We start from the raw sequence: 26,029 nt of genomic DNA on the forward strand, positions 1-26,029 counted from the left end.
AAAAAAGCAGCAACAACGCAACTCAGCTTTTTAGCGCTCAAATGGTCCCCGTCTCGCTCGGGTACCGAACCCGCGTGACCTTGCCCCGGCGAAGGGGGGCGTCCTAACCGCTGGACCACAAGCACGCAGACACATGCAAAACGAAGGACAAGCGGGGCGAGGGGCACGTCTAGTCTTCACGTGAGGATCTCTGTCTCGATTCCTTCAGTGAATATCCTGAACAGTTCCATTGTCTCTGAACTGCCTAAGAAAACATTTACACAGGTCCTATTAGCCTCAAGACTTTTGACTGGAGACGCCTTCAGAGCAACTTTCACCATCTCTCTCTCTCTCTCTCTCTCTCTCTCTCTCTCTCTCTCTCTCTCTCTCTCCCCGTTAAACGTTTGTCTTACATATAAGCTGTTTCATTAAATCTGTAATGCTTTTCTCTCTTGTCAAAATGTCAGTTCTGAGTGATGGCTATTTGACCAAATTCTTTGCATATTACTTTGATCAAACATCCTACATATAAATATGGGCAATATACAAACGGGAACGCGAAGCTAAAAATTCAATAGCATTGTTTTAATAAATTATGTTTCATAAACATACAGTCAATGTAAACAACTGAAAAGTGCATTTTATTTAAAAAGTTAACTAAATGTCTGCTAAGGAAAATGATGGTGTTAATGATATAAGTTGTTTAATATAACAAAATAAATACTTGAATTAATGATTCATTTTCCACGCTTTGATGAGAGAGAGAGAGAGAGGAGAGAGAGAGAGAGAGAGAGAGAGAGAGAGAGAGAGAGAGAGAGATTATCTGAATATATTACAGAGTGTAAAAAATTAGGGATATATAAGAGTTCGTGGAATCAATTCCTGTCAGCAGAAAGAAGCTCTGAAAACGAGAAGAAGATAGAGAGAGATTCTCTGAATATATTACAGTGTAAAAAATTAGGGATATATAAGTTCGTGGAATCGATTCCTGTCAGCAGAAAGAAGCTCTGAAAACGAGAAAGAGAGAGAGAGAGAGAGAGAGAGAGAGAGAGAGAGAGAGAGCACGCAGACTATTGTCAACGAAAAGACAAATTCGTTTGGGTCGGAAAAATACGAAGATTTTACTGGGAAAATTTTCCCTACGTATGAGGCCTTCTTTCCTAACTCGTTTAATTTTTCCCGGATATTATTTTCCTTCTTGGAACGTCGGTTGAAGCAATTATCACTAATTCGCCCTTACTTCTTTTCTTTTCTAAACTCCCCCCCCCACCCCTCTCTCTCTCTTGCATTTCATTTATGTTCCATTTTCCTTCCACCATTAAGTCATTATTATACGAGACAACGAAAGGGAATGACCATTAAGGTAGATAAGAAAGCGGGTAAGAATAAATGAGTGGTTAAAGCATTTAAAAGCTATTCAAACTGAAAGCAATACTGACAACGACCAAATGCATTACAAATAATTATATATATATATATATATATATATACCTATATATATATATATATATATGTGTGTGTGTGTATGTATATATTTATTTATTTATTTACTAACAGGACATCACTAAAACTGGACGGCATCTAGCGGAGATATTTATTTAAAAAATGATAATAGTAATTTCATTAATGCACAGAACAGTTGTGTCAGTGATAAAGTGAATAAATATGTATATATATTATATATATATATAGTATATATATATATATATACATATACGTATATATAACTATAAATATATATACACAAACATACGTACTCCTCAACTAGTATTTCTGGATAAGTTGCTCGCCTCTCTCCAAAAGTATTACCGAGACCCATCAGAACGCTATGAAACCTTGTTTTCCTCCTGTTACGCCTTTCAAACCCTTCACTGTCAATTTCCGTTTCAGCGCTGAATGCCATTAGTTGCCTCAGTGCTTGGCACAATGCCAAGTATCTATGCAAATAAAAAAGCTTAATTTAACATTGTGGAGTTACCGTTTCCAAGAAGAATATGGCCCGAATTGAAATACATATAAATACCTCTATCTTCTTCCCAGCTGGTTCCCATTTTTAAATGGGGTCGTCGTTTCGGACGAGCCGTTTCCATCTATTTCTATCTTGCACTTCTCCCTCATCAATTCCCTTCTCATGTAAGTCTCCTCTCACACAGTCCTTCCATCTCTTTCTTGGTCTCCCTCTTCTTCTTCTTCCTTGAACCTCCATCCCCATAGTATGTTTCCCAGAGTGGTCCTCATCTCTCCTCAACAGGTGTCCATACCTTCTCAGCCTCCCCTAGTGCACTTTCTTGGATACTTCCACCACCTTAGTCGACCCCCTTATGTAGTCATTTCTGATCCTATCCTCTCTTGTCACCCAAGACAACCACCTAAGCATTCTCATTTCTGCCACATCCCTCTCCTCCTCTGTGTTTCTCATGCTTGCTGTTTCCACATATAAATATCTCTAGACGAAGCTCAAATACCACGGTTTTTTCCCCGTGACCTTTGTAGGCGTTAGAGGCTCCAACGTCAACGCCACTCTGCAAACGTAGAAGGTCTTGGGGATAATCTGGAGTCCTCTGTGATTTTAATCCGCGGAACCCGAAGGTTCAGCTGCGTCAGACTCCGTTCCTCCACCCCCGTCTCGGCGTCCTTGGAGTGTGCTTGCGGGACGAGTCGGCGAGCGCGCGCGCGAAAAGTGGGAGTGGATTATGGCGGTAGACTGATGGTCATCAAGATGAGCATTTTTTGGAAGAGAATATTGATATCAGGAAAGATTTCGTTTGATATTGTGATCTATCAATTTATTGATATCGTTTTCATCATTATTCTCCTGAGAATATTTTTCAAGAATTTTCTTTAATTACGACAGATTACAATAAAATAATACTGTGAAACAACTCGTCTAACGAGAGAACGGAAATAAGCAGAAAATTCAGAAGCACATAACGGGATTGGTAACAAGACGTAATCCTTAATTTTCTTTCGTCACGAGCAGAGGCCAAAAGGGCTTCTTAACATTACAACGCAGAAAACTTGTTTTCCTTATTTATCTATTTATTTTTTAAAATTGAAAAGCATCCTCTCTTAAACAAATAACTCGGAGGAAGTCATGTTACTTTTATTGAAGTCCCTCGGCCGGAGTAAGTTTGACCTTGATAACAACACCCCCTTCCCCACCCCCCTCCACCAATCCCGTAACACATGCTCACACACCGACTCTATCTATCCTTCCATGCCTAATCTGCCGAGGTGATAAACGTGTACACATGAGCACTAAACATTATTATGTGGTGTTACGGAGGAGGTGTTTCAGTAGGTCGATAGCAGAGATGATTCATCAATATCCAGGGAAGGTTTCCTGCTACGTTTGATGAATACTATAATGACGAATAGCATGAGAATTAAGATATAAAATATGATGCGTCTTATCATCAGCTCATCACTTTTACCCATACAACAAATGTGAAAGAGAGAGAGAGAGAGGAGAGAGAGAGAGAGAGAGACCTATCATTATTTTTACCTACACAAATGTGATTCTTTTCCTATAAAGCTATGTCATTCATACAAGCGCGCGCGCACATACACACACACACACAGGACCGGCCTTATCATTATTTTTACCCATAAAAATTTGCTATAAAGCTGTCATGTATACAAATATATACACACACGCAGGCAGAGAGAGAGAGAGAGAGAATGTCAAGATCATTAGCCAATCAAAAGGTAATGAAAGAGAACGTCGTTCGTTGAATGCAACTGAAGGGAAAGGTCGTCAATGACTCGGGAGTTGCAGAGTGCAGTCGGTTTTTTTTCCTCTCTCTCTCTCTCTCAGATAGAGGCATGTCAGGAATCTCCAGCTGACTACTGTCATAAATGTGACCTAGTTTTCGAGCAATATTTTTCTCCTTTATTAGGAAGTGATAAGATACGGACAGTAATCACTGTCATACACACACACACACACACACACACACCACACACACACCACACACATATATATATATATATATATATATATATATTATATATACATACAGCAGAGCCGTGGATGAAATCCCTGTGCAAAATACTTCTACAAACTTCTTCGTATAAAGTGTGGAAGAGTTTAAAAGAAAGCTAGACAAAATCATTAGGACACTGTGAATGAACAGTAAAACCTGCTCCTACAGATAAGTGAGCACACGATGTCTCCTCGGATGGACTAACAAGTCTTTAAGACATCCTAATCCTTGTAACTCCTTGTAAGAAGGCTCGCTAGAGGATCGTCAAATAACCCCCTGTACACTGCGCCACTCACCTCTATCGTGCATGCAACCTTTCAATTCGTTTGTGTTCTATGCATCTTTTCACATTACTTATCTATTTGCACGTTACTCCCCAAGTTTCATTACGATTAATAATCCCTTCAAACATTCCAAGTTGCTTTATCTATACTATTTGAATGACCTCTTTCTCCCGTCCTATTTTGCATTATTATTATTATTATTATTATTATTATTATTAAAGAGTAAAAAGCTAAAACTATTTTGACACCATACTGACAACATTAGAGATAATGGGACATTTTGATCCAAAACCACTCCTCCTCCTCCTCCTCCTCAGAGAGAGAGAGAGAGAGTGAGAGAGAGAGAGAGTGGCGCTCTCCGACTTAGATGCCAAGTCATTGCATGCACTCAACAGGAAAATATACCTTGAAAGGAAAAAGGGAGTTGCCACAAATTACTTTTTTTTTTTTTATTATTGCACACATTCCCCAATGGTTCAATGGAAGACGAGATGAGAATGGTATGAATGAAATATTCACGTGGAGGGAAATCCAGAATGACTATATTCTTACAAACGTATAAACTATTCTCAGATACGTATAATGCAATATCAATTTTATATTTGCTATTTCCAATGAAGGCTGATGTGAGTTATGGTTGGAACACGTGCGCACAGAGAGAGAGAGAGAGAGAGAGAGAGAGAGAGAGAGAGAGAGAGAGACTCTCAAACAAACCCAGATATAATTTTTGTTGTTGTTTTTCCAAGTAACAAACGGAGAAACGTCCTTCGCTGTATAAGAACGCACAACCACTTATACATTTGCATGCAAAACAAACGATACCTCGCGTACCTTTAGATGTTGTCTGGGTAGCAACGAGCCAGGTAAATTCACATTCACGGGACGCCAGAGACAAAAATCTGACGCGTGGTATAAAAAATTCATGGACTCGCAGGTAGAGCTTCTGAAACAGAAAACGTCAAGATAATGACTACAGATTTACGTAGGACTGAGAGCTGTAAGAATATTATAAAATGAATACATAAATAAATTAATAAAAAATTTGAATAAATTTATTTCATTAGTTTGACGTCTTGATTTAATAATAATAATAATAATAATAATAATAATAATAATAATAATAATAATAATAATAAATAATAATAATAATAATAATAATAATAATAATAATAATAATAATAATAAATGCTAGCCTAGCTTTCTAAGAATATGGTAAGTGAAGATAAATATGTGACATTTTCTCTTTTTCTTTCTTCCTCACAATAAGTGAGCTGGATTCGGGCATATTTTTGCCTACTTAGGTCCGCCCCCCACTGAAAATTATAAAAATAACAAGGCGTCATCCGACTCCGGTCGCATGCTAAAATTTTTGGTCAAATAGAGCGTTGTTTCGCCAAAAATTACATTAAATACGCTACGTTTTATTAGAAATAATTTTCTGTACTGTTTAACATCGCGAAACACCTTTTTCAGACTTTTATAGGCTTTCCTAACCCCCCCCCCCCCACCACAATAACAACAACAACAAGAAAGTGGTTTGTAGGCTTACTCCTAGGGTAAGCGAATATAACAGGAGGGTTCCCCATCCGGAAAAAAAAAAATTAGCTGGAAGTTAATGCTTCAACGCGAACGTCTTCAAGGACCCCACCCACCACACACCCCCAGGGACATCCCCCATATCCTGGGTGACTGGAGGACGTAAGAAAATTTGTCCGGAAGGTAAGAGAAGAAAATTCAGGCTCATTTGAACACCTTCGGGACAAAAGAACCAGAACGTTAAGAGAGAGAGAGAGAGGAGAGAGAGAGAGAGAGAGAGAGAGAGAGTGAGAGCGAGAGAGACCTTACACCTCGTTCGGGTTTCCCCAGGTCCCTCGGTGTGAGGCACCTCTAATGTCTACCAGAGAATTGCTAACGCATCTTCCGGTATATTTTGAATCTTCCAATCTTGGATGGTCTGGGATGCAGCTCTGATATTTGTCGAGCTTATTCTAAACACACCTACGCTCACTCCTGATATGTTCCTCGGATGAGCTGGCAACGCATTGAATAGACGCTGCATTGTCGATGGTGGTACGTGGTGGATTAATGTCCTGTGTGCTTTCCTTAGTTTTCCTGATATAGTTTTTGGCAGTAATAATCTACCTCTGCTTGCTCTTCCTGATACTTTTAGCTCCATGATGTTTTCGGCAATTCCTTCTATCTGTTTCCATGCCTGTATCATCATGTAGCGTTCTCTTCTCCTTTCTAGACTATATAATTTTAAAAATTGTAGTCTTTCCCAGTAGTCAAGATCCTTAACTTCTTCTATTCTAGCTGTAAAGGACCTTTGTACACCCTCTATTTGTGCAATATCCTTTTGGAGAGAGAGATGAGAGAGAGAGAGAGAGAAGAGAGAGAGAGAGAGAGAGAGTTACAAGGATTAGGATGTCTCAAAGACTTGTTAGTTCAGCCGAGGAGACATCGTGTGATCACTTTTCTCTAGGAGAGAGAGAGAGAGAGAACACATGCGAATTCATGGTGAGAAGAGGGAGAGGATCCTAACCAGGTATTAACCCCCTCCTACCCCCACCCCACGTCGTAACCCTTACAAGTAGATCGATTCTATATTTTTCCTTGTAAGCCCAGTGACTAATGGGAACACAGTCCGATACTTCGACCCTTTTCTAGCCCGGATACGAAGATGACGTGGGGAAGGGAGGTAGAAATACGGCGTTTCATGCATCTGTGCATTTTAATGAAAGACACAGGATGTAGGAAACAGAAGGAGGAAGAAAATTCCGAAGTATAGTGAGGATAGAACAGTATATAGAATTTAAGTCAAAAGTCAAGGACTGGGACCTATGAGGTCATTCAGCGCTGAAACGGAAATTTAGAGTAAAAATGTCTAAAATGTGTAACAGGAGGAAAACCACGAAGAGGTCCAGTAAAAAGAATGAAAGGGTTGCAGTTAGGGACCAAAGGGACGCTACAAATAACCTTAAGTATAATGCCTACAGTGCACCGCATGAGGTGTACTAACGGCACTACCCCCTTAGGAGGGAAGTATAGTGATGGCCCTATTCGTACCCGAAAAACAGTGCTTCCAGTTTTTATGATTAATTTTTTTTATGAATTTATTCATATAAAGATTCATTATTTATAATGAATTTATTTATATAAAGTATCATTATTTTCTATGAATTTATTTACATATAAAGTTTAATTATTTTCTATGAATACATTTATATATAAAGTTTCATTATATTCTATGAATTTATTTATATGTTTCATTATTTTATATGAATTTATTTATATAAAGCTTCATTATTTTCTATGAATTTATTATATATAAAGTTTCATTATTTTCTATGAATTTATTTATATAAAGTTTCATTATTTTCTATGAATTTATTTATATATAAAGTTTCATTATTTTCTATGAATTTATTTATATAAAGCTTCATTATTTTCTATGAATTTATTTATATATAAAGTTTCATTATTTTCTATGAATTTATTTATATTTTCATTAATTTCCTATAAATTTATTTATATATAAAGTTTCAATATTTTCTATAAATTTATTGATATATAAAGTTTCATTATTTACTATGAATTTATTTGTATATAAAGTTTCGTTAATTTCTTTGAATTTATTTATATATAGTTTTATTTTCTATGAATTTATTTATATAAAGTTTAATTATTTTCTATGAATTTATTTATATACAAAGTTTCATTATTTTCTATGAATTTATTTATATAAAGTTTCAATATTTACTATGAATTTATTTGTATATAAAGTTTCGTTAATTTTTTTTGAATTAATTTATATATAGTTTTTTTTATTTTCTATGATTTATTTATATAAAGTTTTAATTATTTCTATGAATTTATTTATATACAAAGTTTCATTATTTTCTATGAATTTATTTACATAAAGTTTAATTATTTTCTATGAATTTAATTATAAACAAAGTTACATTATTTTCTATGAATTTATTTATATAGTTTCATTATTTTCTATGAATATATTTATGAATATATTTTCATTATTTTCTATGAATTTATTTATATATAGTTTCATTATTTTCTATGAATTTATTTATATATAGTTTCATTATTTTCTATGAATTTACTTATATATAAAGTTTCTTTATCATCTATGAATTTATTTATATATAGTTTAATTATTTGCAATGAATCTATTAATATAAAGCTTCATTATTTATTATGAGTTATTTACACATAGTTTCATTATTTACTATGAATTTATTTATATATAAAGTTTCGTTATATTCATGAATCTATTTATATAACGTTTCAATATTTTCCCAATGAATTTATATTTACGTAAAGTTTCATGGAAGCTCTGACATGAGGTAGACGTGCTTCATGGCACTTACGACACCGTCATAATACGTATACCCCAGTTCTCTCTCTCTCTCTCTCCCTTCTCCCTCTCTCTCTTCTCCCTTCTCGTCTCTCTCTCTCAAGGTAATCTCTGTCTAATGAAAATAAATATGCTCTCGCAAGTCCCTACGGAATGTCTGTAAAAAAAATATATCTAATATCCTACTATATGTATATATATATATATATATATATATATATATATATATATATATATATATATATATATATATATTCAATACGTATACATGCACGTTTGCATACGGTTTATATTTCGAACAGACAAGAATATATATATATATATATATATATATATATATATATATATATATATATATATATATATATATATATATATATATATATATATATATATATATATATATATAATAAATATATATATATAATGTGTGTGTGCGCGCGCTAAATTTAACCAACAAATACGTAACAAACTAAGCGATTAGTAAAACAATCTGGTATATTCACATACGCATAAAAGACCAGCCGCTCAACACCCTAGAATTAATTACCAATGCCCTTGCATATGCCCATGCCCATTCCCGGAAACCCTTTGACGAATATCAGGAACATTGACGCACATTAAAAAAAAAACAATGACGCACTCCGGATATCTTTGACGATACCCACCGACACTAAACGTTGAGGTTTTGTCAATGTCGGACTCTTTGTGTTTAAGGTCATGTAGCTATATCCTTCAACGCCACGTGACGCAAAGCGCCTCAGTGGCGTGGTTGGTATGGTGTTGGCGTCCCACCTCGGTGGTCGCGGGTTCGATTCTCGGCCATTCCATTGAGGAGCGAGAGATGTGTATTTCTGATGATAGAAGTTCACTCTCGACGTGATTCGGAAGTCACGTAAAGCCGTTGGTCCCGTTGCTGAATAACAAATGGTTCCATGCAACGTAAAAACACCATACAAGCAAGCCACGTGACGCAGAGGCTCTCTGTGAGAAATGACGCCCCTCGTGCGTTTCCTGCGCTTTATATTTCACCAATCTCCACTCATAATTGGCTACCTTTCGGGCCAGCAGCCCTAGGAGAGCTGTTCATCAGCTCAGTGGTCTGGTAAAGCTAAGATAGTCTTAACTTTTCCCTTGTGGTTTTCATTCCAGTAGGTCTGGGTCTTACAAGTCTTCTGGTGTCCACAGGAATGGAGTATATGAATATCCGCCAAAGGCCAAGCGCTGGGACCTATGAGGTCGTAGAGAGGTTTGAAAGTTGCAACGGGAGGAAAACCTCGCAGTTGTAATGTGAGAGAACTGCATTCATCATTATCTCTTCTACATACATAATTTCCCATTCAAATAATTTCTCTCTCCTGCCACCTGGCTTCTAATATTCTCCATACAGCTTTATTCTTAAATCAACAAATTCTTTAGGAATATTTTTTTTTGTAATAGCCAACAGGACATCATAACCTTTCGATCTAACCGCAAAGCCTTGAATCTAAGTCAAAGGAAATATGAAGAAATCCTACCTCCCCTCGGTGAGATTCGAATTCACGCACTGAATTGTTGGAGTTTCTTCATTTATTTATCCGGAATTCAAAGTTTCACAGTGACTAATGTATCTAAAAGCACACACACACACACACACACATATATATGTCTGTGTGTGCGTGCGCGTGTGTGTGTGTGTGTTTTGAAACGACACAACAGCCATTATCACATTCACACTTCAACTACCTAATTACGGATGAAACCCCACCACGGTAAAACTTCCTTACATAATCATGAGGACACTGTGGCGTACCAGTAGCACGCTGAAGCATATAAAAAACCGTCCGAATCTCGACTTACGAAGCAGCTCAGTCGCGACACGAAAGTAACACGATTTGCCAACATAAAAATGCGACAAAGCAGGACAGGAAACGAACATCAGTCGGCATGACAAACTCATAAAGGATTATCTGAACCGGAAAGCGGATCAACGCGAATGGCCGCGAAAGGTCAAGGAATTATCAGCACGAGACGGACTTCTCAAAACCGTGCGGGGAATGGATTGGATTCGTTAGGTGCAACGTCATCTACCGGCATTTTTTTTATTATTATTATTAAAGGCTGTTTTGCATTTACTTTCTTCACTATTTAATGCAATTTGACAAAAACAGCATCGAAAACAACGACAACAACAACACGCAGCAGCAGCAATATAATAATATAAGAATAATAATAAAATATAATAATAATAAATACATTTTTTGACATTTTTTTTAACACACATATATAATAATAATATATAATAATGAACGTATATATATTAAGGCTAGATTTACTTTCTTCATATGCAATTGACAAAACAGCATCAACAACAACAACAACAACAATATAATAATAATATATATATATAATAAGTAATAATATATCACTATTAAAACTTTTTTTTCATTCAAAACACTTTAATGAATATATACATATAGATAATGTAACAGTAAATGGGCATTTTATTAAAGGCTGTTTTAGGTTTACTTTGTCGTCACTATTAATGCAACTTGACTAAAAACAGCATCGGGGGGGGGGGGGGGGGAAAACGTGATGATATAATAATAATAATAATAGCAACGCCTTAGTCCAATACAAGGCAAAGTAACGAACTGAAGGGATAAGCTAACCAGAGGGGAGCAACATCAACCACATAAGAGAGACTGGAATAATAACCTGGGAATAATGGGAATAAGGGATAATAAAAACAGATAGGACACGATCAGGAAGAATATAGCAGAGACTCAGGCGATCTCAGTCAACTCAACGGCCGGAAATATGATAAAGCATAAACCAAATGTCATGCAGTAATCAGATACAGCGCAGGAATAGTGGAATGGACGAAGGCAGAACTCCGCAGATATCAGAAAACCAGGAAATATACAATACAAAGCACTGCACCCAAGAGCAAAATACGGACAGACTATGCATAACACGAAAGGAAGGAGGGAGAGAACTACTAAATATAGAGGACTGCGTCAACATCACATCGAGAACAGAGCACTATGGGCAATATCTGAAAACCAGTGAAGACGAGTGGCTAAAGACTGCATGGGAAGAAGGACTAATAAAAGTAGACGAAGACCCAGAAATATACAAAGACAGAGAAATGAAAAACAAAACAGAGAATGGCACAACAAACCAATGCACGGACAATACATGAGACAGACTAAAGAACTAGCCAGCGATGATACATGGCAATGGCTACAGAGGGGAGAGCTAAAGAAGGAAACTGAAGGAATGATAACAGCGGCACAAGATCAGCCCTGAGAACCAGATATGTTCAAAGAACGATAGACGGAAAAAAATAACATCTCTCCATATGTAGGAAGTGCCAATACGAAAAATGAAACCATAAACCACATAGCAGCGAAGGCCCGGCACTTGCACAGAACCAGTACAAAGAGAGGCATGATTCAGTGGCAAAAGCCCTCCACTGGAGCCTGTGCAAGAAACATCAGCTACCTTGCAGTAATAAGTGGTACGAGCACCAACCTGAGGGAGTGATAGAAAACGATCAGGCAAAGATCCTCTGGGACTATGGTATCAGAACAGATAGGGTGATACGTGCAAATAGACCAGACGTGACGTTGATTGACAAGTCAAGAAGAAAGTATCACTCATTGATGTCGCAATACCATGGACACCAGAGTTGAAGAGAAGAGAGGGAAAAAATTGGATAAGTATCAAGATCTGAAAATAGAAATAAGAAGGATATGGGATATGCCAGTGGAAATTGTACCCATAATCATAGGAGCACTAGGCACGATCCCAAGATCCCTGAAAAGGAATCTAGAAAAACTAGAGACTGAAGTAGCTCCAGGACTCATGCAAAAGAGTGTGATCCTAGAAACCTAGAAACGGCGCACATAGTAAGAAAAGTGATGGACTCCTAAGGAGGCAGGATGCAACCCGGACCCCACACTAGAATACCACCCAGTCGAATTGGAAAAAAAAAAAATAATAATAATTTTTGACATTCAACATACATAATGAATATCTATAATATTTATAATGAAAAAGCAGTAAAACCCTTTTTAATGTGGAACTGTTGATAAGTTAGATCAATGAACAAAGAACTAGACTAGCAGAAAATGAGGAAATTACTAAATAAAAATCACCTGGGTATCAACTGTTTTAAAAATGTCTATCAAGAAAGTAACTAAATAATAATCACCTAGATATAAACCGCTTTTAAATATATTTCTATCAAGAAAATAACTTAATAATAATCACCTAGATATAAACTGTTTTAAAATATGTTTCTATCGAGAAAATAACTAGATAATATATCACCTCATAAAATTGGTTTAAAAATATTTATATCAGAAGTAACTAAACTAATAATACCTAGATATAAATTGTTATTTCTATAGTGTTTACTATCAAGAAAATAACTACTATAATAATCAAAACTAGATAATAATTGCTAGAGTATTTATATATCAAGAAAATAACTACATAATAATCACCTAGATATAAACTGCTTTAGAATATATTTCTATCAAGAAAATAACTAAATAATAATCACCTACATATAAACTGTTTTAAAATATTTCTCTATCAAGAAAATATCTAAATAATAATCACCTAGATATAAACTGTTTTAAAATATATCTCTATCAATAAAATTATTAAATAATAATCACCTAGATATAAACTGTTATAAAATATATTTCTGTCGAGAAAATAACTAAAAAATAATCACCTATATATAAACTGTTTTTAAACCATACTTATATCAAGAAAATAACTAAATAATAATCACCTAGATATAAACTGTTTTAAAATATATACCTATCAAGAAAATAACTAAATAATAACCACCTACATATAAGCTGTTTTGGAATATATTTATATCAAGAAAATAACTGAATAATAATCACCTTAATATAAACTGTTTTAAAACATATGTCTGTAGGCAAATTCCTAAAAAAAAACCTCACTAGATGTGAAATATTTTAAAAATATGTCTGTAGGTGCAAATTCCTAAAAAAAAACTCACTACGATGTGAAATATTTTAAAATATGTCTGTAGGCAAATTCCTAAAAAAAAAAAAAAAAACAAACTCAACTAGATGTGAAATATTTTAAAATATGTCTGTAGGCAAATTCCTAAAAAAAAACTCAACTAGATGTGAAATATTTTAAAATATGTCTGTAGGCAAATTCCTAAATAAAAATCAACTAGCTATGAATTGTCTGTCTACTTGATTCATCTCCACTTTCTCTACAGGATGTCAGCGAATGTCTGATAAAGTTCCGATAAAATCGGACTAAATATAGTTTCTCGCAGCTGAGTTTTAACTTCATGTAGACAGAACCTCAGGGGAAACGTGCATTTTACGAGCGTTTTTTTTTTCCTTTTTTTTTAAGGAAATTCAAGAAAATGTTTAGTTTCGTATGAGAAAAGATTTTATAGTCGTGTTCAAGGATTCTTCTAGATTCGTAAGTGACGGAATTTCTACGTGTCCAGGAAGGAATGTTCGCTTACTCGGGGAGTAAGCCTGCAAACTACTTGGTTGCTGTTGCTGTTGCTGTTCTTGCTCTCATTGTTCTTGTTGGGGGATTAGGAAAACCTAAGAGGGTTTGAAAAACGTGTTTCGAGTTGGGTTAAAGATACAGGAATTTTAGAATAGGATGTTTATGATTTATTTATGAGAATGAAAATGTAAAAAATAAATTCTGCGCATGTTAAACAGTACATATTAATTCATCCTAATCTAACATAACGTATTTATTTTAATTTTCGTTGATGAAACAACGCTTCACCTGACTGTAGATTTTAGCACGTGCCCAGAGTAAGTTGGAGGTCAGATCACGCCTTGTTGTATATGCGTTAAGGATAAGAGTTTCTAGGCGGTTTCAATAAAGAATTTCTAGTACAAGAAAAATATTCTCAGAGACATTCAAAAAGGGATTAATTTTAGATGCATTGTGTACCGAAACCTTTTCTGTTTCTTGCGCGCAAACTATATATATATATATATATATATATATATATATATATCTATATATATATATATATATATACATATATCTATGTTATATATATATATATATATATATATATATATATATATATATATATATAATAATCCTTTATTTATTTATATACATTTACATATATAGTATACGTACATATGTATATGTATATATATATATATTAATGCATATATTATACACAAATATAACGAGAACACAAGCATTCAAGAATTTCCAGTGTTGACTAAAAACTAGAGCAACGCTAATGATTGCATTTTACTCGCGGAAGAAGAAGAAGAAGAAGAAGAAGGCGATCGACCTTAAAAAGCCAAAACCACTTTTTTCTTTCAAGTCACGCGAAGTCTAGTATATAATATATTCTCTGGTCACATGCAGTCAGGCTCAGCACCACCAAATCCGCCTCTGTTCGACAGTGCATAACAATATCCTTGAACAGGATACTCTGTAGGAACAATGGCAGTGAAAGCCACCACCAAAAAGCAGCAGCAGACATATCAGAGATCCGCAAACGCCGAGCGTCAAGCCAGCGACTGTTTTCGTTGTCATCAGTCGCCTTTTGTGTTATGACCGGTGTCGTGCGTGTCACATATAGCGATTAAACTGAAAAGGAAATCAATATTTATTCTCTCAGAAGAGAAAGCTTCAGATGCAGTGCTCGGCAAGACTTGGGGATAAGAATATAGAATTTAGGTTGAAAAGGCCAATAGCTGGGAAACTGTGATGTCATTCAGCACTGAAGGGAAAACCGAGAGTAAAAGGTTACACAGGTGTAACAGGATGAGAGCCTCGCAGTTGCACTACGAAATCATTCTCAGAAGATGACAAAAAAAAAAAAAAAAAAAAAACGTGAACGGAGATACAGTAAAAGGTTATAGCCCAGTGCTTTATTTTTCACCCTGATTGCAACCTACCGCTGTTAAATAACAATCCAAAAATTGCAGCTATTAAAAGTGTTAGGAACAAATGATTTCCTGTTGGTTAGACGCAAGTAGCTAAGTTTTACCCAGTTACTATGATTGGTAAACTACACACTGGACCTCTGCTCAAAGGCTATTTCATGACTGCCCTTCAGACAGTGGGAGGGTGGGGGGTTTAAAGAGGGTAGAGTGAGTGCCCTGTTGTGAAAATGACCTCCACACACACACTACCCTGGTTAAGTCCTGCATGGCTTATTTACAGGAAAAATTGTAACTGCAGATAATTAATTTAAGGACTCGTGGATGAATGAAACAGCTTCGCCAAGTATATGGGTTTTGTAAACGCAATGCAATGTCCTTCTGAAATGATCAAGGAATAATTATTATTATTATTCAACTAGGTGTATGCAGTCATTAATGAGATTTATTAGATAGTTTGCATGTAAGAATTGAGTAAAAAAAAATATACCAGTTTATCTGTTCCTATAATCTGGCGTGCAAAACCAATTATGGTCATCGACGTTGTATGCACAATATTTGCAACAGATAAATAATCTACACTAAGTCAAAATCTTCATGAAAATATCCCCCATAACATTAAATATCGTAAGTATTCCCACGTCTTACAACCGCAAAATTCCATACAGCATTAAAACTGGTATGAAAAAAATAGGAAATTAGTATTTTACCTCATGGAAAATATATAATAATTACAGTAACAAAAACCCGTTGGAATCGTGACTATACTCTGTTTTCTTCCATCTGTCCATCCGCCTGTGGTGTTTGCGCATGGTAACACTGCGTCCCGGGCTTTAAATATCATCCTATTTCGAATATTAACGGTGTAATTCGCATACAGTAAATTATCGAAACACTTTTCAGTTGCAAATGTACACCAAGATATCCTTTTATTTACCGAAAACTTACATATAGCGTAACTATTTAATGCCCGGGACGTAGTGTTACCATGCGCGACCACCACAGGCGGATGGACAGATGGAAAAAAACAGAGTATAGATAAATAATTCCTTATTTGGGCTCCCTACATTGCTCGAGAGCAAAAAATGCTAAACAATAATACAAGAATAATAATATATAAATAAAATAAAATGTAGCTCTATGTTTCCTATGTATAATAGCGAAAGTCGTCCAGTCCGGGAGAGGCCTATCTCACCAGTGACACACTTTATATATATATATATAATATATATATATATAATATATATATATATATATCTGTGTGTGTGTGTGTGTGTGTGTGTGAGAGAGAGAGAGAGAGAGAAAGAGAGAGAGAGAGAGATTTAGAGAGATAGCCTCTCCTGGGCTGGGCGATATTACCCGTAGACTTTTATTATTAGACATAGGAAATATGTAGCTATCTTTTATTTGATTTATTATTCTTTATTATCATTATATATAATTTTTTGCTGTCGACCAATGCAAGAAGACCAACTTGGGGAAAAGAAAAAAGCCTGAAAAGGTGTTTCGCGTTGAGCTAAAGATACAGGAATTTTAGGATGGGATATTTATGATTTATTTATCAGAATGAAAATGTAAAAAATAAATAATGTGTATGTTAAACAGTATACATAACAATTATTTCTAATATAAAATATAGCATATTCATTTTAAATTTCCGTTGGTGAAACCGTAGATTTTAGAACGTTGTAATTTATTTGGATGGATGGATGTACGATATTTAGGGCTAAAGCCCAGGCACTGGGGCCAAGAAGGCCATTCAGCGATATTTGGTGTACTGATCCAGGCTATATTTCTGTACGATTATTTTGTGTTTCCACTTATAGCTGAGAAAATATAAACGTTTAAGTTGTGTCCTTTTTATCTGATCCTTGTTGTTAGTATGAGTAGTACTAAGTACGAGCATTAATTGCGAAGACCACTTCACGTTCAGTTAGGAATGTAATGTTTACAACTTATGAGAAAGGGGAAAATCTTGCACGCGCCCCGAGTAGGCTGGAGGTCGCATCACGCCTTGTTTTACTTCTCTTGATCCCTCATAAAAGTTGTCTTAACTAAGCTGTCTCAACGAAGATATTACTGCATCTTTGACATGTTTTAAGAGAGCTTTCTTAATATTTTTGGGGGGCATGCAATATCCTTACCAAATGCATAACATAATGGATTATTTCCCGGAAATGAATTTGCATATTTGTACAAGTCGAAACATAATTGTACAATTATTCACATTCATTCTACTTTTTAGAATTTGGTAAAGTAAAACCACGAGACATGCTAAGCAATTGACTCAAATATTCCACACTAAGTACAAATCATTGTTATTATTTTTATTATTAATTCATTTTTTGGTCCATCAGTCCTCCAATTCGACTAGGTGGTATTTATAGTGTGGGGTTCCGGGTTGCATCCTGCCTCCTTAGGAGTCCACCACTTTTCTTATTATGTGCGCTGTTTCTAGGAGCACACTCTTCTGCATGGTCCTGGAGCAACTTCAGCCTCTAGTTTTTCCAGATTCCTTTTCAGGGATCTTGGGATCGTGCCTAGTGTTCCTATGATTATGGGTACAATTTCTACTGCCATATCCCATATCCTTCTTATTTATATTTTCAGGTTTTGATACTTATTATTATTATATTTTATTAAACCAAACAAAAACTTCTTTCAGTTTTTTCTGAAGATTGAAAAAGAAAAGAAACCCACCCAAATTCAATTTGTAACTTGTTTACTTCTAAGTATTTACATTTAGTTTTACTCCACACTCGAGTACTTTCAGGCCCTTCTGTGGCCCATTCTCAAGAGATGTTTGGGATGTTAGCCTGGGTCAAGGCCCAGCAGTCTTCTGGAACTTCTTCTCGTTGTGCTGTCATTTATGCGATGGCTGTTCTGGTTTTCTTGAGAGTTGCCAATCCCCTCTTTGTCGCTCTGATATCCTGAGCTGATGGTCAATGGGATTCACCCTTGTGGTAAGGGTGTGGTCACCGAAAGTCTGTTGGGCAGGAAACCTAATCTCCAGGTCAGCAGGGTCAATCTTAGCTCTTTTAAAATATCTAAGATTGACCCTGCTGACCTGGAGATTAGGTTTCCTGCCCAACAGACTTTCGGTGACCACACCCTTACCACAAGGGTGAATCCATTGACCATCAGCTCAGGATATCAGAGCGACAAGAGGGGATTGGCAACTCTCAAGAAAACCAGAACAGCCATCGCATAAATGACCAGCACACCGAGAAGAAGTTCCAGAAGACTGCCTTGCCTTGGACCCAGGCTAACATCCCAAACATCTCTGAGAATGGCCACAGAAGGGCCTGAAAGTACTCGAGTGTGGAGTAAAACTAAATGTAAATACTTAGAAGTAAAACAAGTTACAATTGAATTTGTGGGTTTCTTTTTCATTATTATTATTATTATTATTATTATTATTATTATTATTATTATTATTATTATTATTATTATTATTATTATTATTATTTTAGTTATGAATATCATGACTATGCTCATGATTAGCAGGACACCGAAAGAAGAGATGAACAGGTTTTGATTAATTTTGAGGTAAAAATCGTCTCAGGTCTGACGATCTATGCCAAGCCACTTTCGCTACTCGAGCAGAAATCTCACAAAATTAATCATTGGAAAACTCACCTAGTACATATATACCTGCCAAGTCACAACAAACTCTGTTCTCTCTCTCTTCAGATATCCTGCTTTACATTACGCGCACAAAAGCCTACGCATAACGAAGGAAGAATTATGATTTAACGGTCGACTACTTGTCTGAGAGGCGCTGACGAAGGTCTGTGCTTTCACCTCAGAGAAGGAGGGTGTGATTTTAGTTAGGTTTGTGCCTTTGTCTGATTGTGAGCTGGTTTAATGAAAAGTTGCGCGTGGATTGTCATGATAATTAGACCAAAGGTGGACCTTGTAAATGGCGACAGGTGATTAAATTTAGGAGGAGACAGGGATGATACTTTCAGTGAGAAATTACCTTTTAGGTGGTCAAAAGCTGTTGTCTGATTTGGTGTAGTGCGCTGATGTTAAATGAATACGTGACGTTTGTATGCACAAAGCATAGTCTGAGAAAGACAGTGATAGAACGTGTACAAAATGGAGAGAGAGAGAGAGAGAGAGAGAGAGAGAGAGAGAGAGAGATTTTATGAATGTTCCCCCTCTCCCTTCAGTGGGTGATGATTAAGTGTGTAGGCCCTCCGTTTTCAGTGCCATGTCGGTACAGCAGTATAAATGCCTCTCTCTCTCTCTCTCTCTCTCTCTCTCTCTCTCTCTCTCTCCAACTTGAGCCATATCAGTCAACTATCAACTAAATTCATTATTCACCGCTTAAGACCACAGAGACCCAACATTTTCGGGAATCGAACGAGAGTTCGTCGCTAATGAGGAGATAATGCTATCATCTGTACCACGAACACGCTCACTACACATTTATACCTCGCGATGGGAAACTACAGTGAACTTGGATACAGTTCGTCCAGCAGGTATTCATCATGATCTAATCTAAACACTCGGGCAAAAAAAGAAAAAAAGAAAAAAAAAAAGATTTAGTAAATTTCAAAAAATGATTGTTGACACACGATGACAACTGGGAGCGATGTATCTATCCACTTAGGCCTAAACGAATTATGGCTGTCATCATTTCTGCTAAGTTTTTCACCCGCTCGGCTGGGTTTGTGGCCGGGGAGTGATTTCAGAGGGTCAAGTCCCCCCCCCCCCCCCCCGCCCCCCCCCCCCCCCTCTTCGAGTTTTATTCGGTAGGATATGTGTACGTAAGCCTATACGTAGATTCCTTGGCTTCTCTCATCAAAAAATGATTGAGGAGATATTCATCTGACAACCGCAGTTCAATAAAATGAGAGTAAAAAGCTACGTGATTTATAACTAGGATGAAAATATGGAGGTAAATTAGAAAAATATGGAAGTAAATTAGACAAAAACACTATAAAATATGGAATCACAATTGGAATTTAAATTTACGTCAAGCGATGGGATCTAAGGGGTCATCTAGTGCTGAAAGAGTTGAAGCAATTGTCAGGAGGGGGTGGATATTTAGATGAAGAGAATATGATGGAGGTATAGCAAAAGGAATGAAAGGGGTTGCAGTTAGGGCCCGATGGGACGTTGCAAAGAACCGTAGGTAATGCCTACAGTGTGTCGCGTGAGGGTACACTGACGGCACTACCACCCTACGGGAAGATATATATATATATATATATATATATATATATATATTAAAACCATATATATATATATATATATAGATATATATAATATATATAGTTTTTATACATATATATATTATATACTATTATATATATTATATTATATATATATATATATATATATATATATATATATATATATATATATATGATCCAATGAATACATTCATCAACTGTCCAATATTCTCATATTCCCTTCATAACGTCCAATAAGAGGCAAAACAAGCCATCTCATCAGAGTGGAAAAACAGCAAATTAAGAAAAAAATCTGAAACCTCATCACGGCAGAGATAACAGATATCAAATCATGAATAATCAGATCTTCATACGAAAAATAAACCTTTCCATTAACAATGTTTTTCTCACATCATTTCAATAAACACATCTTCGCCCGTTGGCACAGCATAGAAAAATTCACTAGTCAAATATGTGAGCCGAAAAATACACATCTGCATACTGGGTTTCAATGAAGAAAAAAAAGATATATTTTTATATATTATACACATTTATACATACACAAATTCCACCAAAGGACAGAGAAACGACGGAGAACTACTGCAAGTCCTTTCGATTTGTGGTCCTTACTTGGCTGGAGTCGAATGACAGTTTCTTCTTCTTTGGTGGAATTTGTCTTTATTTATGTAATATTCATCACGTTCAATTTTCTTGATTCGGTTACACACACACACACGCATATATATATATATATATATATATATATATATATATATATATATATACATACATATATATATATATATATATATATATATATATATATATATATATATATATTATATATATATATATATATATATATATATATAGAAGCCACGAAGTTAAGCGACCTTTATGCCCATTAAAACTACTCAGGTATTTGGCAACATTTACCAGTATAAATATATATACACATACTTACATACATACATACACTAACAAACACACACAACACACACCCCACAAACCAACACAACACAACAACACGCGTCGTAGATGTAGACACACACGTTTTCCAGAAACGTGCGTCGCGGCATTTCAGCAGATCTCTCCTTCAGATTGCCATTCAAAAGCAGGGCAGGGAGGTTCAATACCCAGCGAATAATGCCCCCGATTGACCGTATTTTCGGAGATGCTGGCTGGCTGAAAAGGGAGCCCGGCTACCTCCCTGATTTCTTTGGTGTCCCAACACCGAGCGGCGGGTGGGTCTGCCCGCCATGCTGGCAGGCTTAATAAGAAGTCCCCCAGAGAGAAGTTGTCGTTCTTTGCGCGGTATAGCCAGAGAGAGAGAGAGAGAGAGAGAGAGAGAGAGAGAGCACTTGTTCAAACGCCTAAAAAGTAAAAATAAAATAAAATAAATGAATGGCATAAAAACTAAACACACACACACACACACATAGAGAGAGAGAGAGAGAGAGGCTGGGGAACACGACACAAGGCCCTTAGGCCTAGTATATGAATTAATTAAGAGTGATGTGCGGTGAAAGGTGTTGTTAGAAAGTCCCACACTCTATTTCATCAGATTGTGTGCGCAACTGAGTCTTGGGAATGCTGCTATATATAATTTTAAACGGATATTTTTCTTTTTAAGTTTTATCACATAAGCTGTCTTCTGAGGAAAAATATGGGTTAAGTATACTTCATTCCTTAATGTAATTATGATGTATTGGTATGTAGCGTTTTTATTTAGTTTTTATTCACAACGCTTGTATATTTTTGCTTATGAAGCAGTACTAGCATGCCCCCTTTTTTAAAATTTGCAATCTTTATATCCATATACTATATATATATACTATATATATATATATATATATATATATATATATTATATATATATATAAGGTAAAATTTATAAACTCCTAATATTCATATATCTTCTACTTAACTTCTTTTTATTAATATTTTAAATTAAAATAATTTTGTCCTGCGTAAGTGACCCTCATTAGTTGTTACGCCTGAAAACATATAATTAATATAAATTACCTCTCTCAATCCCAATTACCTTTCCCAACCCAAATTATCTCTACCAGCCAACCCGAATTATCTCTACCAACCAACCCGAATTGCCTCCACCCAATTTATCTCTCCCAACCGAAATTATCTCTCCAAACACGAATTACCTCTCATAACCCAAATTACCTCTCCTAATCCCAATTACCTTTCCCAACCCAAATTATTTCTACCAAACAACCCGAATTACCTCATATAACACAAATTATCTCTCCCAACCCAAATTACCTCTCTCAACTCAAATTATCTCTCCAAAGTAGAATTATCTATCCAACTCAAATTATCTCTCCCAACCCGATTACCTCTCCCAACCCAAATTATCTCTCTCAACTTGAATTATCTCTCCACGCGTTCACGCGCTAACACAAATATTGGCACATAAACGAGCGCGTAATACACAGGGAGAGATCATTTTTAAATTGAGAGAGAGAGAGAGAGATTTATTTGTGCACGTACAATTCATTCCCCAAATCATTGTTTACCAAGCGCTTGGCCACGTGTCCCTATTCTTACCCATTTGACTATAAACATTTCCTGTAGGGTGGGGTATAACGTTTACGCTACGTTAGCATATTTATCGGTTTCCTTTGGGGTCTTTGAGATTTTCTGTTCCGTGCAATCCCTCACGCCTTAGTGGCGTGGTTGGTTTGGTGTTTGCTTCTCACCTCGGTGGTCGCGGGTTCGATTCTCGGGCATTCCATTGAGGAATGAGAGATGTGAATTTCTGGTGATAGAAGTTCACTCTCGACGTGGTTCGGAAGTCACGTAAAAGCGTTGGTCCCGTTGCTGAATAACCACTGGTTCCATGCAACGTAAAAACACCATACAAACAAACAAACAATCCCTCACGTCTACGAGTATCTGCTATCCAATTACGAGAAGATTTTCGTTATTAATAAATAAATGGAAGAATATTTGTAAATATGCTAAATGATGGCCAATTAAAAATGACGAAAAATAAGCAACAAAAAACAAAAGAACGAAAAACAGGCAACCAAAAACAAAAGAACGAAAAACAGGCAACCAAAAACAAACAACCAAAAACAAAAGAACGCATTACAGACAACCAGACAAAAAGTAAAAACGTAAAACACAACCAAAAGCTAAAAAAAAAATAACGAAAAAAAAAACAGGCAACCAAAAAACAAAAAAAAAAACAAAACGAACGAAAAACAAACCAAAAAAAAACAAAAGAACGAAACAGACAAAAAAAAAAAACAAAAAAAACAAAAAAGAAACCGAAAAGACAACCAAAAAAAACAAAAGAACGAAAAACGGACAACCAAAAACAAAAGAAACGAAAACAGAGCAACAGACAAAGAAACGAAGAAAAAAACAGACAACAAAAAAAACAAAAAAAAAGAGCGAAAAACAGACAACCAAAAACAAAAGAACAAAAAGGCAACCAAAAACAAGAAGAAACAAAAGACACGGAAAAACAAAAGAAAGAAAAAAAAGCCAAAAACAAAAACAAAAGAACGAAAAACAGACAACCATAAACAAAAGACAACAAAAACAAAAGACAAACAAAAAACAAAAGAAAGAAAAAAAAGAAGGCAACGACAAAAACAAAAGAACAAAAAAGCAACCAAAACAAAAGAACGAAAAACAGCCAACAAACAACAACAAAAGAACGCATTACAGACAACCAGACAAAAAGTAAAAACGTAAAACACAACCAAAAGCTAAAGAACGAAAAACAGGCAACCAAAAACAAAAGAACGAAAAACAGACAACCAAAAACAAAAGAACGAAAAACAGACAAACAAAAAAAACAAAAGAACGAAAAACAGACAACCAAAAACAAAAGAAAGAAAAAAAGGCAACCAAAAACAAAAGAACGTAAAACAGACAACCGAAAACAAGCAAGAAAAAAAGCAAAACCAAAACAAAAGAACGTAAAACAGACAACCGAAAACAAAAGAAGAAAAAAAAAGGCAACCAAAAACAAAAGAACGAAAAACAGACAACCAAAAACAAAAGAAAGAAAATGAGGCAACCAAAAACAAAAGAACGAAAAACAGACAACCAAAAAAAACAAAAGAGCGAAAAACAGACAACCAAAAACAAAAGAAAGAAAAAAAGGCAACCAAAAACAAAAGAGCGAAAAATAGACAACAAAAACAAAAGAACGAAAAACGGCTATCTGTCAGTCTGTGCACGTGTCTAAGTCGAAGTCCAGCACAGGAGCTTCATGGTCATTGCTTGCCCAAAGCAATGTGAGGCAGATTCATGTATCTAATTTATACAGAAGAACGAATTTCAGTGAACTAAAAAAAAAAAATCGAGTTTTCTGCACAGCGTAAAATGCTGTATGAAACTCTCAGCCACGCCCCATGAAACCCTCAGCCGCGGGTAATGAAAAGTTTTTCAGCCACGTCCCGGTGGTGGCCTGTGTTGTTGGCACCTATAGCGGTGCCATACGCACGATCATGGCTAACTTTAAACCGTCCATAAAATTAAAACTACTGAGGCTAGAGGGTTTAGCGCTCACAAGTACATCGACAGAATTATAATTTCGGGTTTTTCCAGCAAGTCAAATTTTGATGTGTACATACTACAATGTAAAGACCATATAATCCCTCTTCGACTTAAAAAATATTTGCAGGAATTATGCAACAAAAATATGGTCTGAGAGAATTCGAGAATGATTATAAATGTAGTTGGTATATGACTTGGTAGCATAAAGCTTGTCTTGCTAAATTTACTTATTGTACTTGGACACTGAAATTCTTCTTCTTAATAATAATAATAATAATAATAATAATAATAATAATAATAATAATAATATTCAACCTCCCCCAGGGGTTCTCCAGACCGTACTTGAGAGCCCGCAAAAACAGAATATAAGGAGAACAAAGATCCCCTCCATGAAAGCCTACAACACCAAGAAATTAGGGGAGAAAACAAGTGAGGTCAATGAAATAATGGGAATAATACACACCACCATTATCACAGAAACAAATAACTTGGCATATGCAGGAGCAAGATTAGTAGCAGAACTGATGGGGATACGAACAACGACCAACCAACACAAAACCACCCAACAACCAACAGAAACCAAAACAGCAACCTCCTTGGAAAAGGCGCCTGGAAAAGCAAAATCATGGTGATGAGATCTGACTTGAGTAAACTGAAAGAGATGGCAAGAAAAAAAGGCTAAGAAGCAAGAAAAAACAAGGGAGGAAACTCAACGAGAAATACAAAGTACAAGAGAGGGGACTAAACAACACAATAGAAGATGTAAAAA

General features: G+C 35.7%; 2 protein-coding genes across 3 annotated transcripts in view; one reads left to right on the plus strand and one right to left on the minus strand.

The window, feature by feature from the left end:
• LOC135195001 (tetratricopeptide repeat protein 1-like) overlaps positions 1–26,029 on the minus strand; it is a 297,291-nt gene that overhangs the window by 73,736 nt on the left and 197,526 nt on the right. The window contains exon 2 of the mRNA XM_064221271.1: positions 5,081–5,192. Within this exon, the coding sequence (XP_064077341.1) occupies positions 5,081–5,192 (112 nt within the window). The remainder of the gene's footprint in view (positions 1–5,080; positions 5,193–26,029) is intronic.
• The window catches only part of LOC135195000 (transient receptor potential channel pyrexia-like), a 112,261-nt gene that overhangs the window by 11,875 nt on the left and 74,357 nt on the right, over positions 1–26,029 (plus strand). The window lies entirely within an intron of this gene.

The sequence above is a fragment of the Macrobrachium nipponense genome, chromosome 15 (genome assembly GCF_015104395.2).
Source record: "Macrobrachium nipponense isolate FS-2020 chromosome 15, ASM1510439v2, whole genome shotgun sequence".
Lineage (NCBI taxonomy): Eukaryota > Metazoa > Arthropoda > Malacostraca > Decapoda > Palaemonidae > Macrobrachium > Macrobrachium nipponense.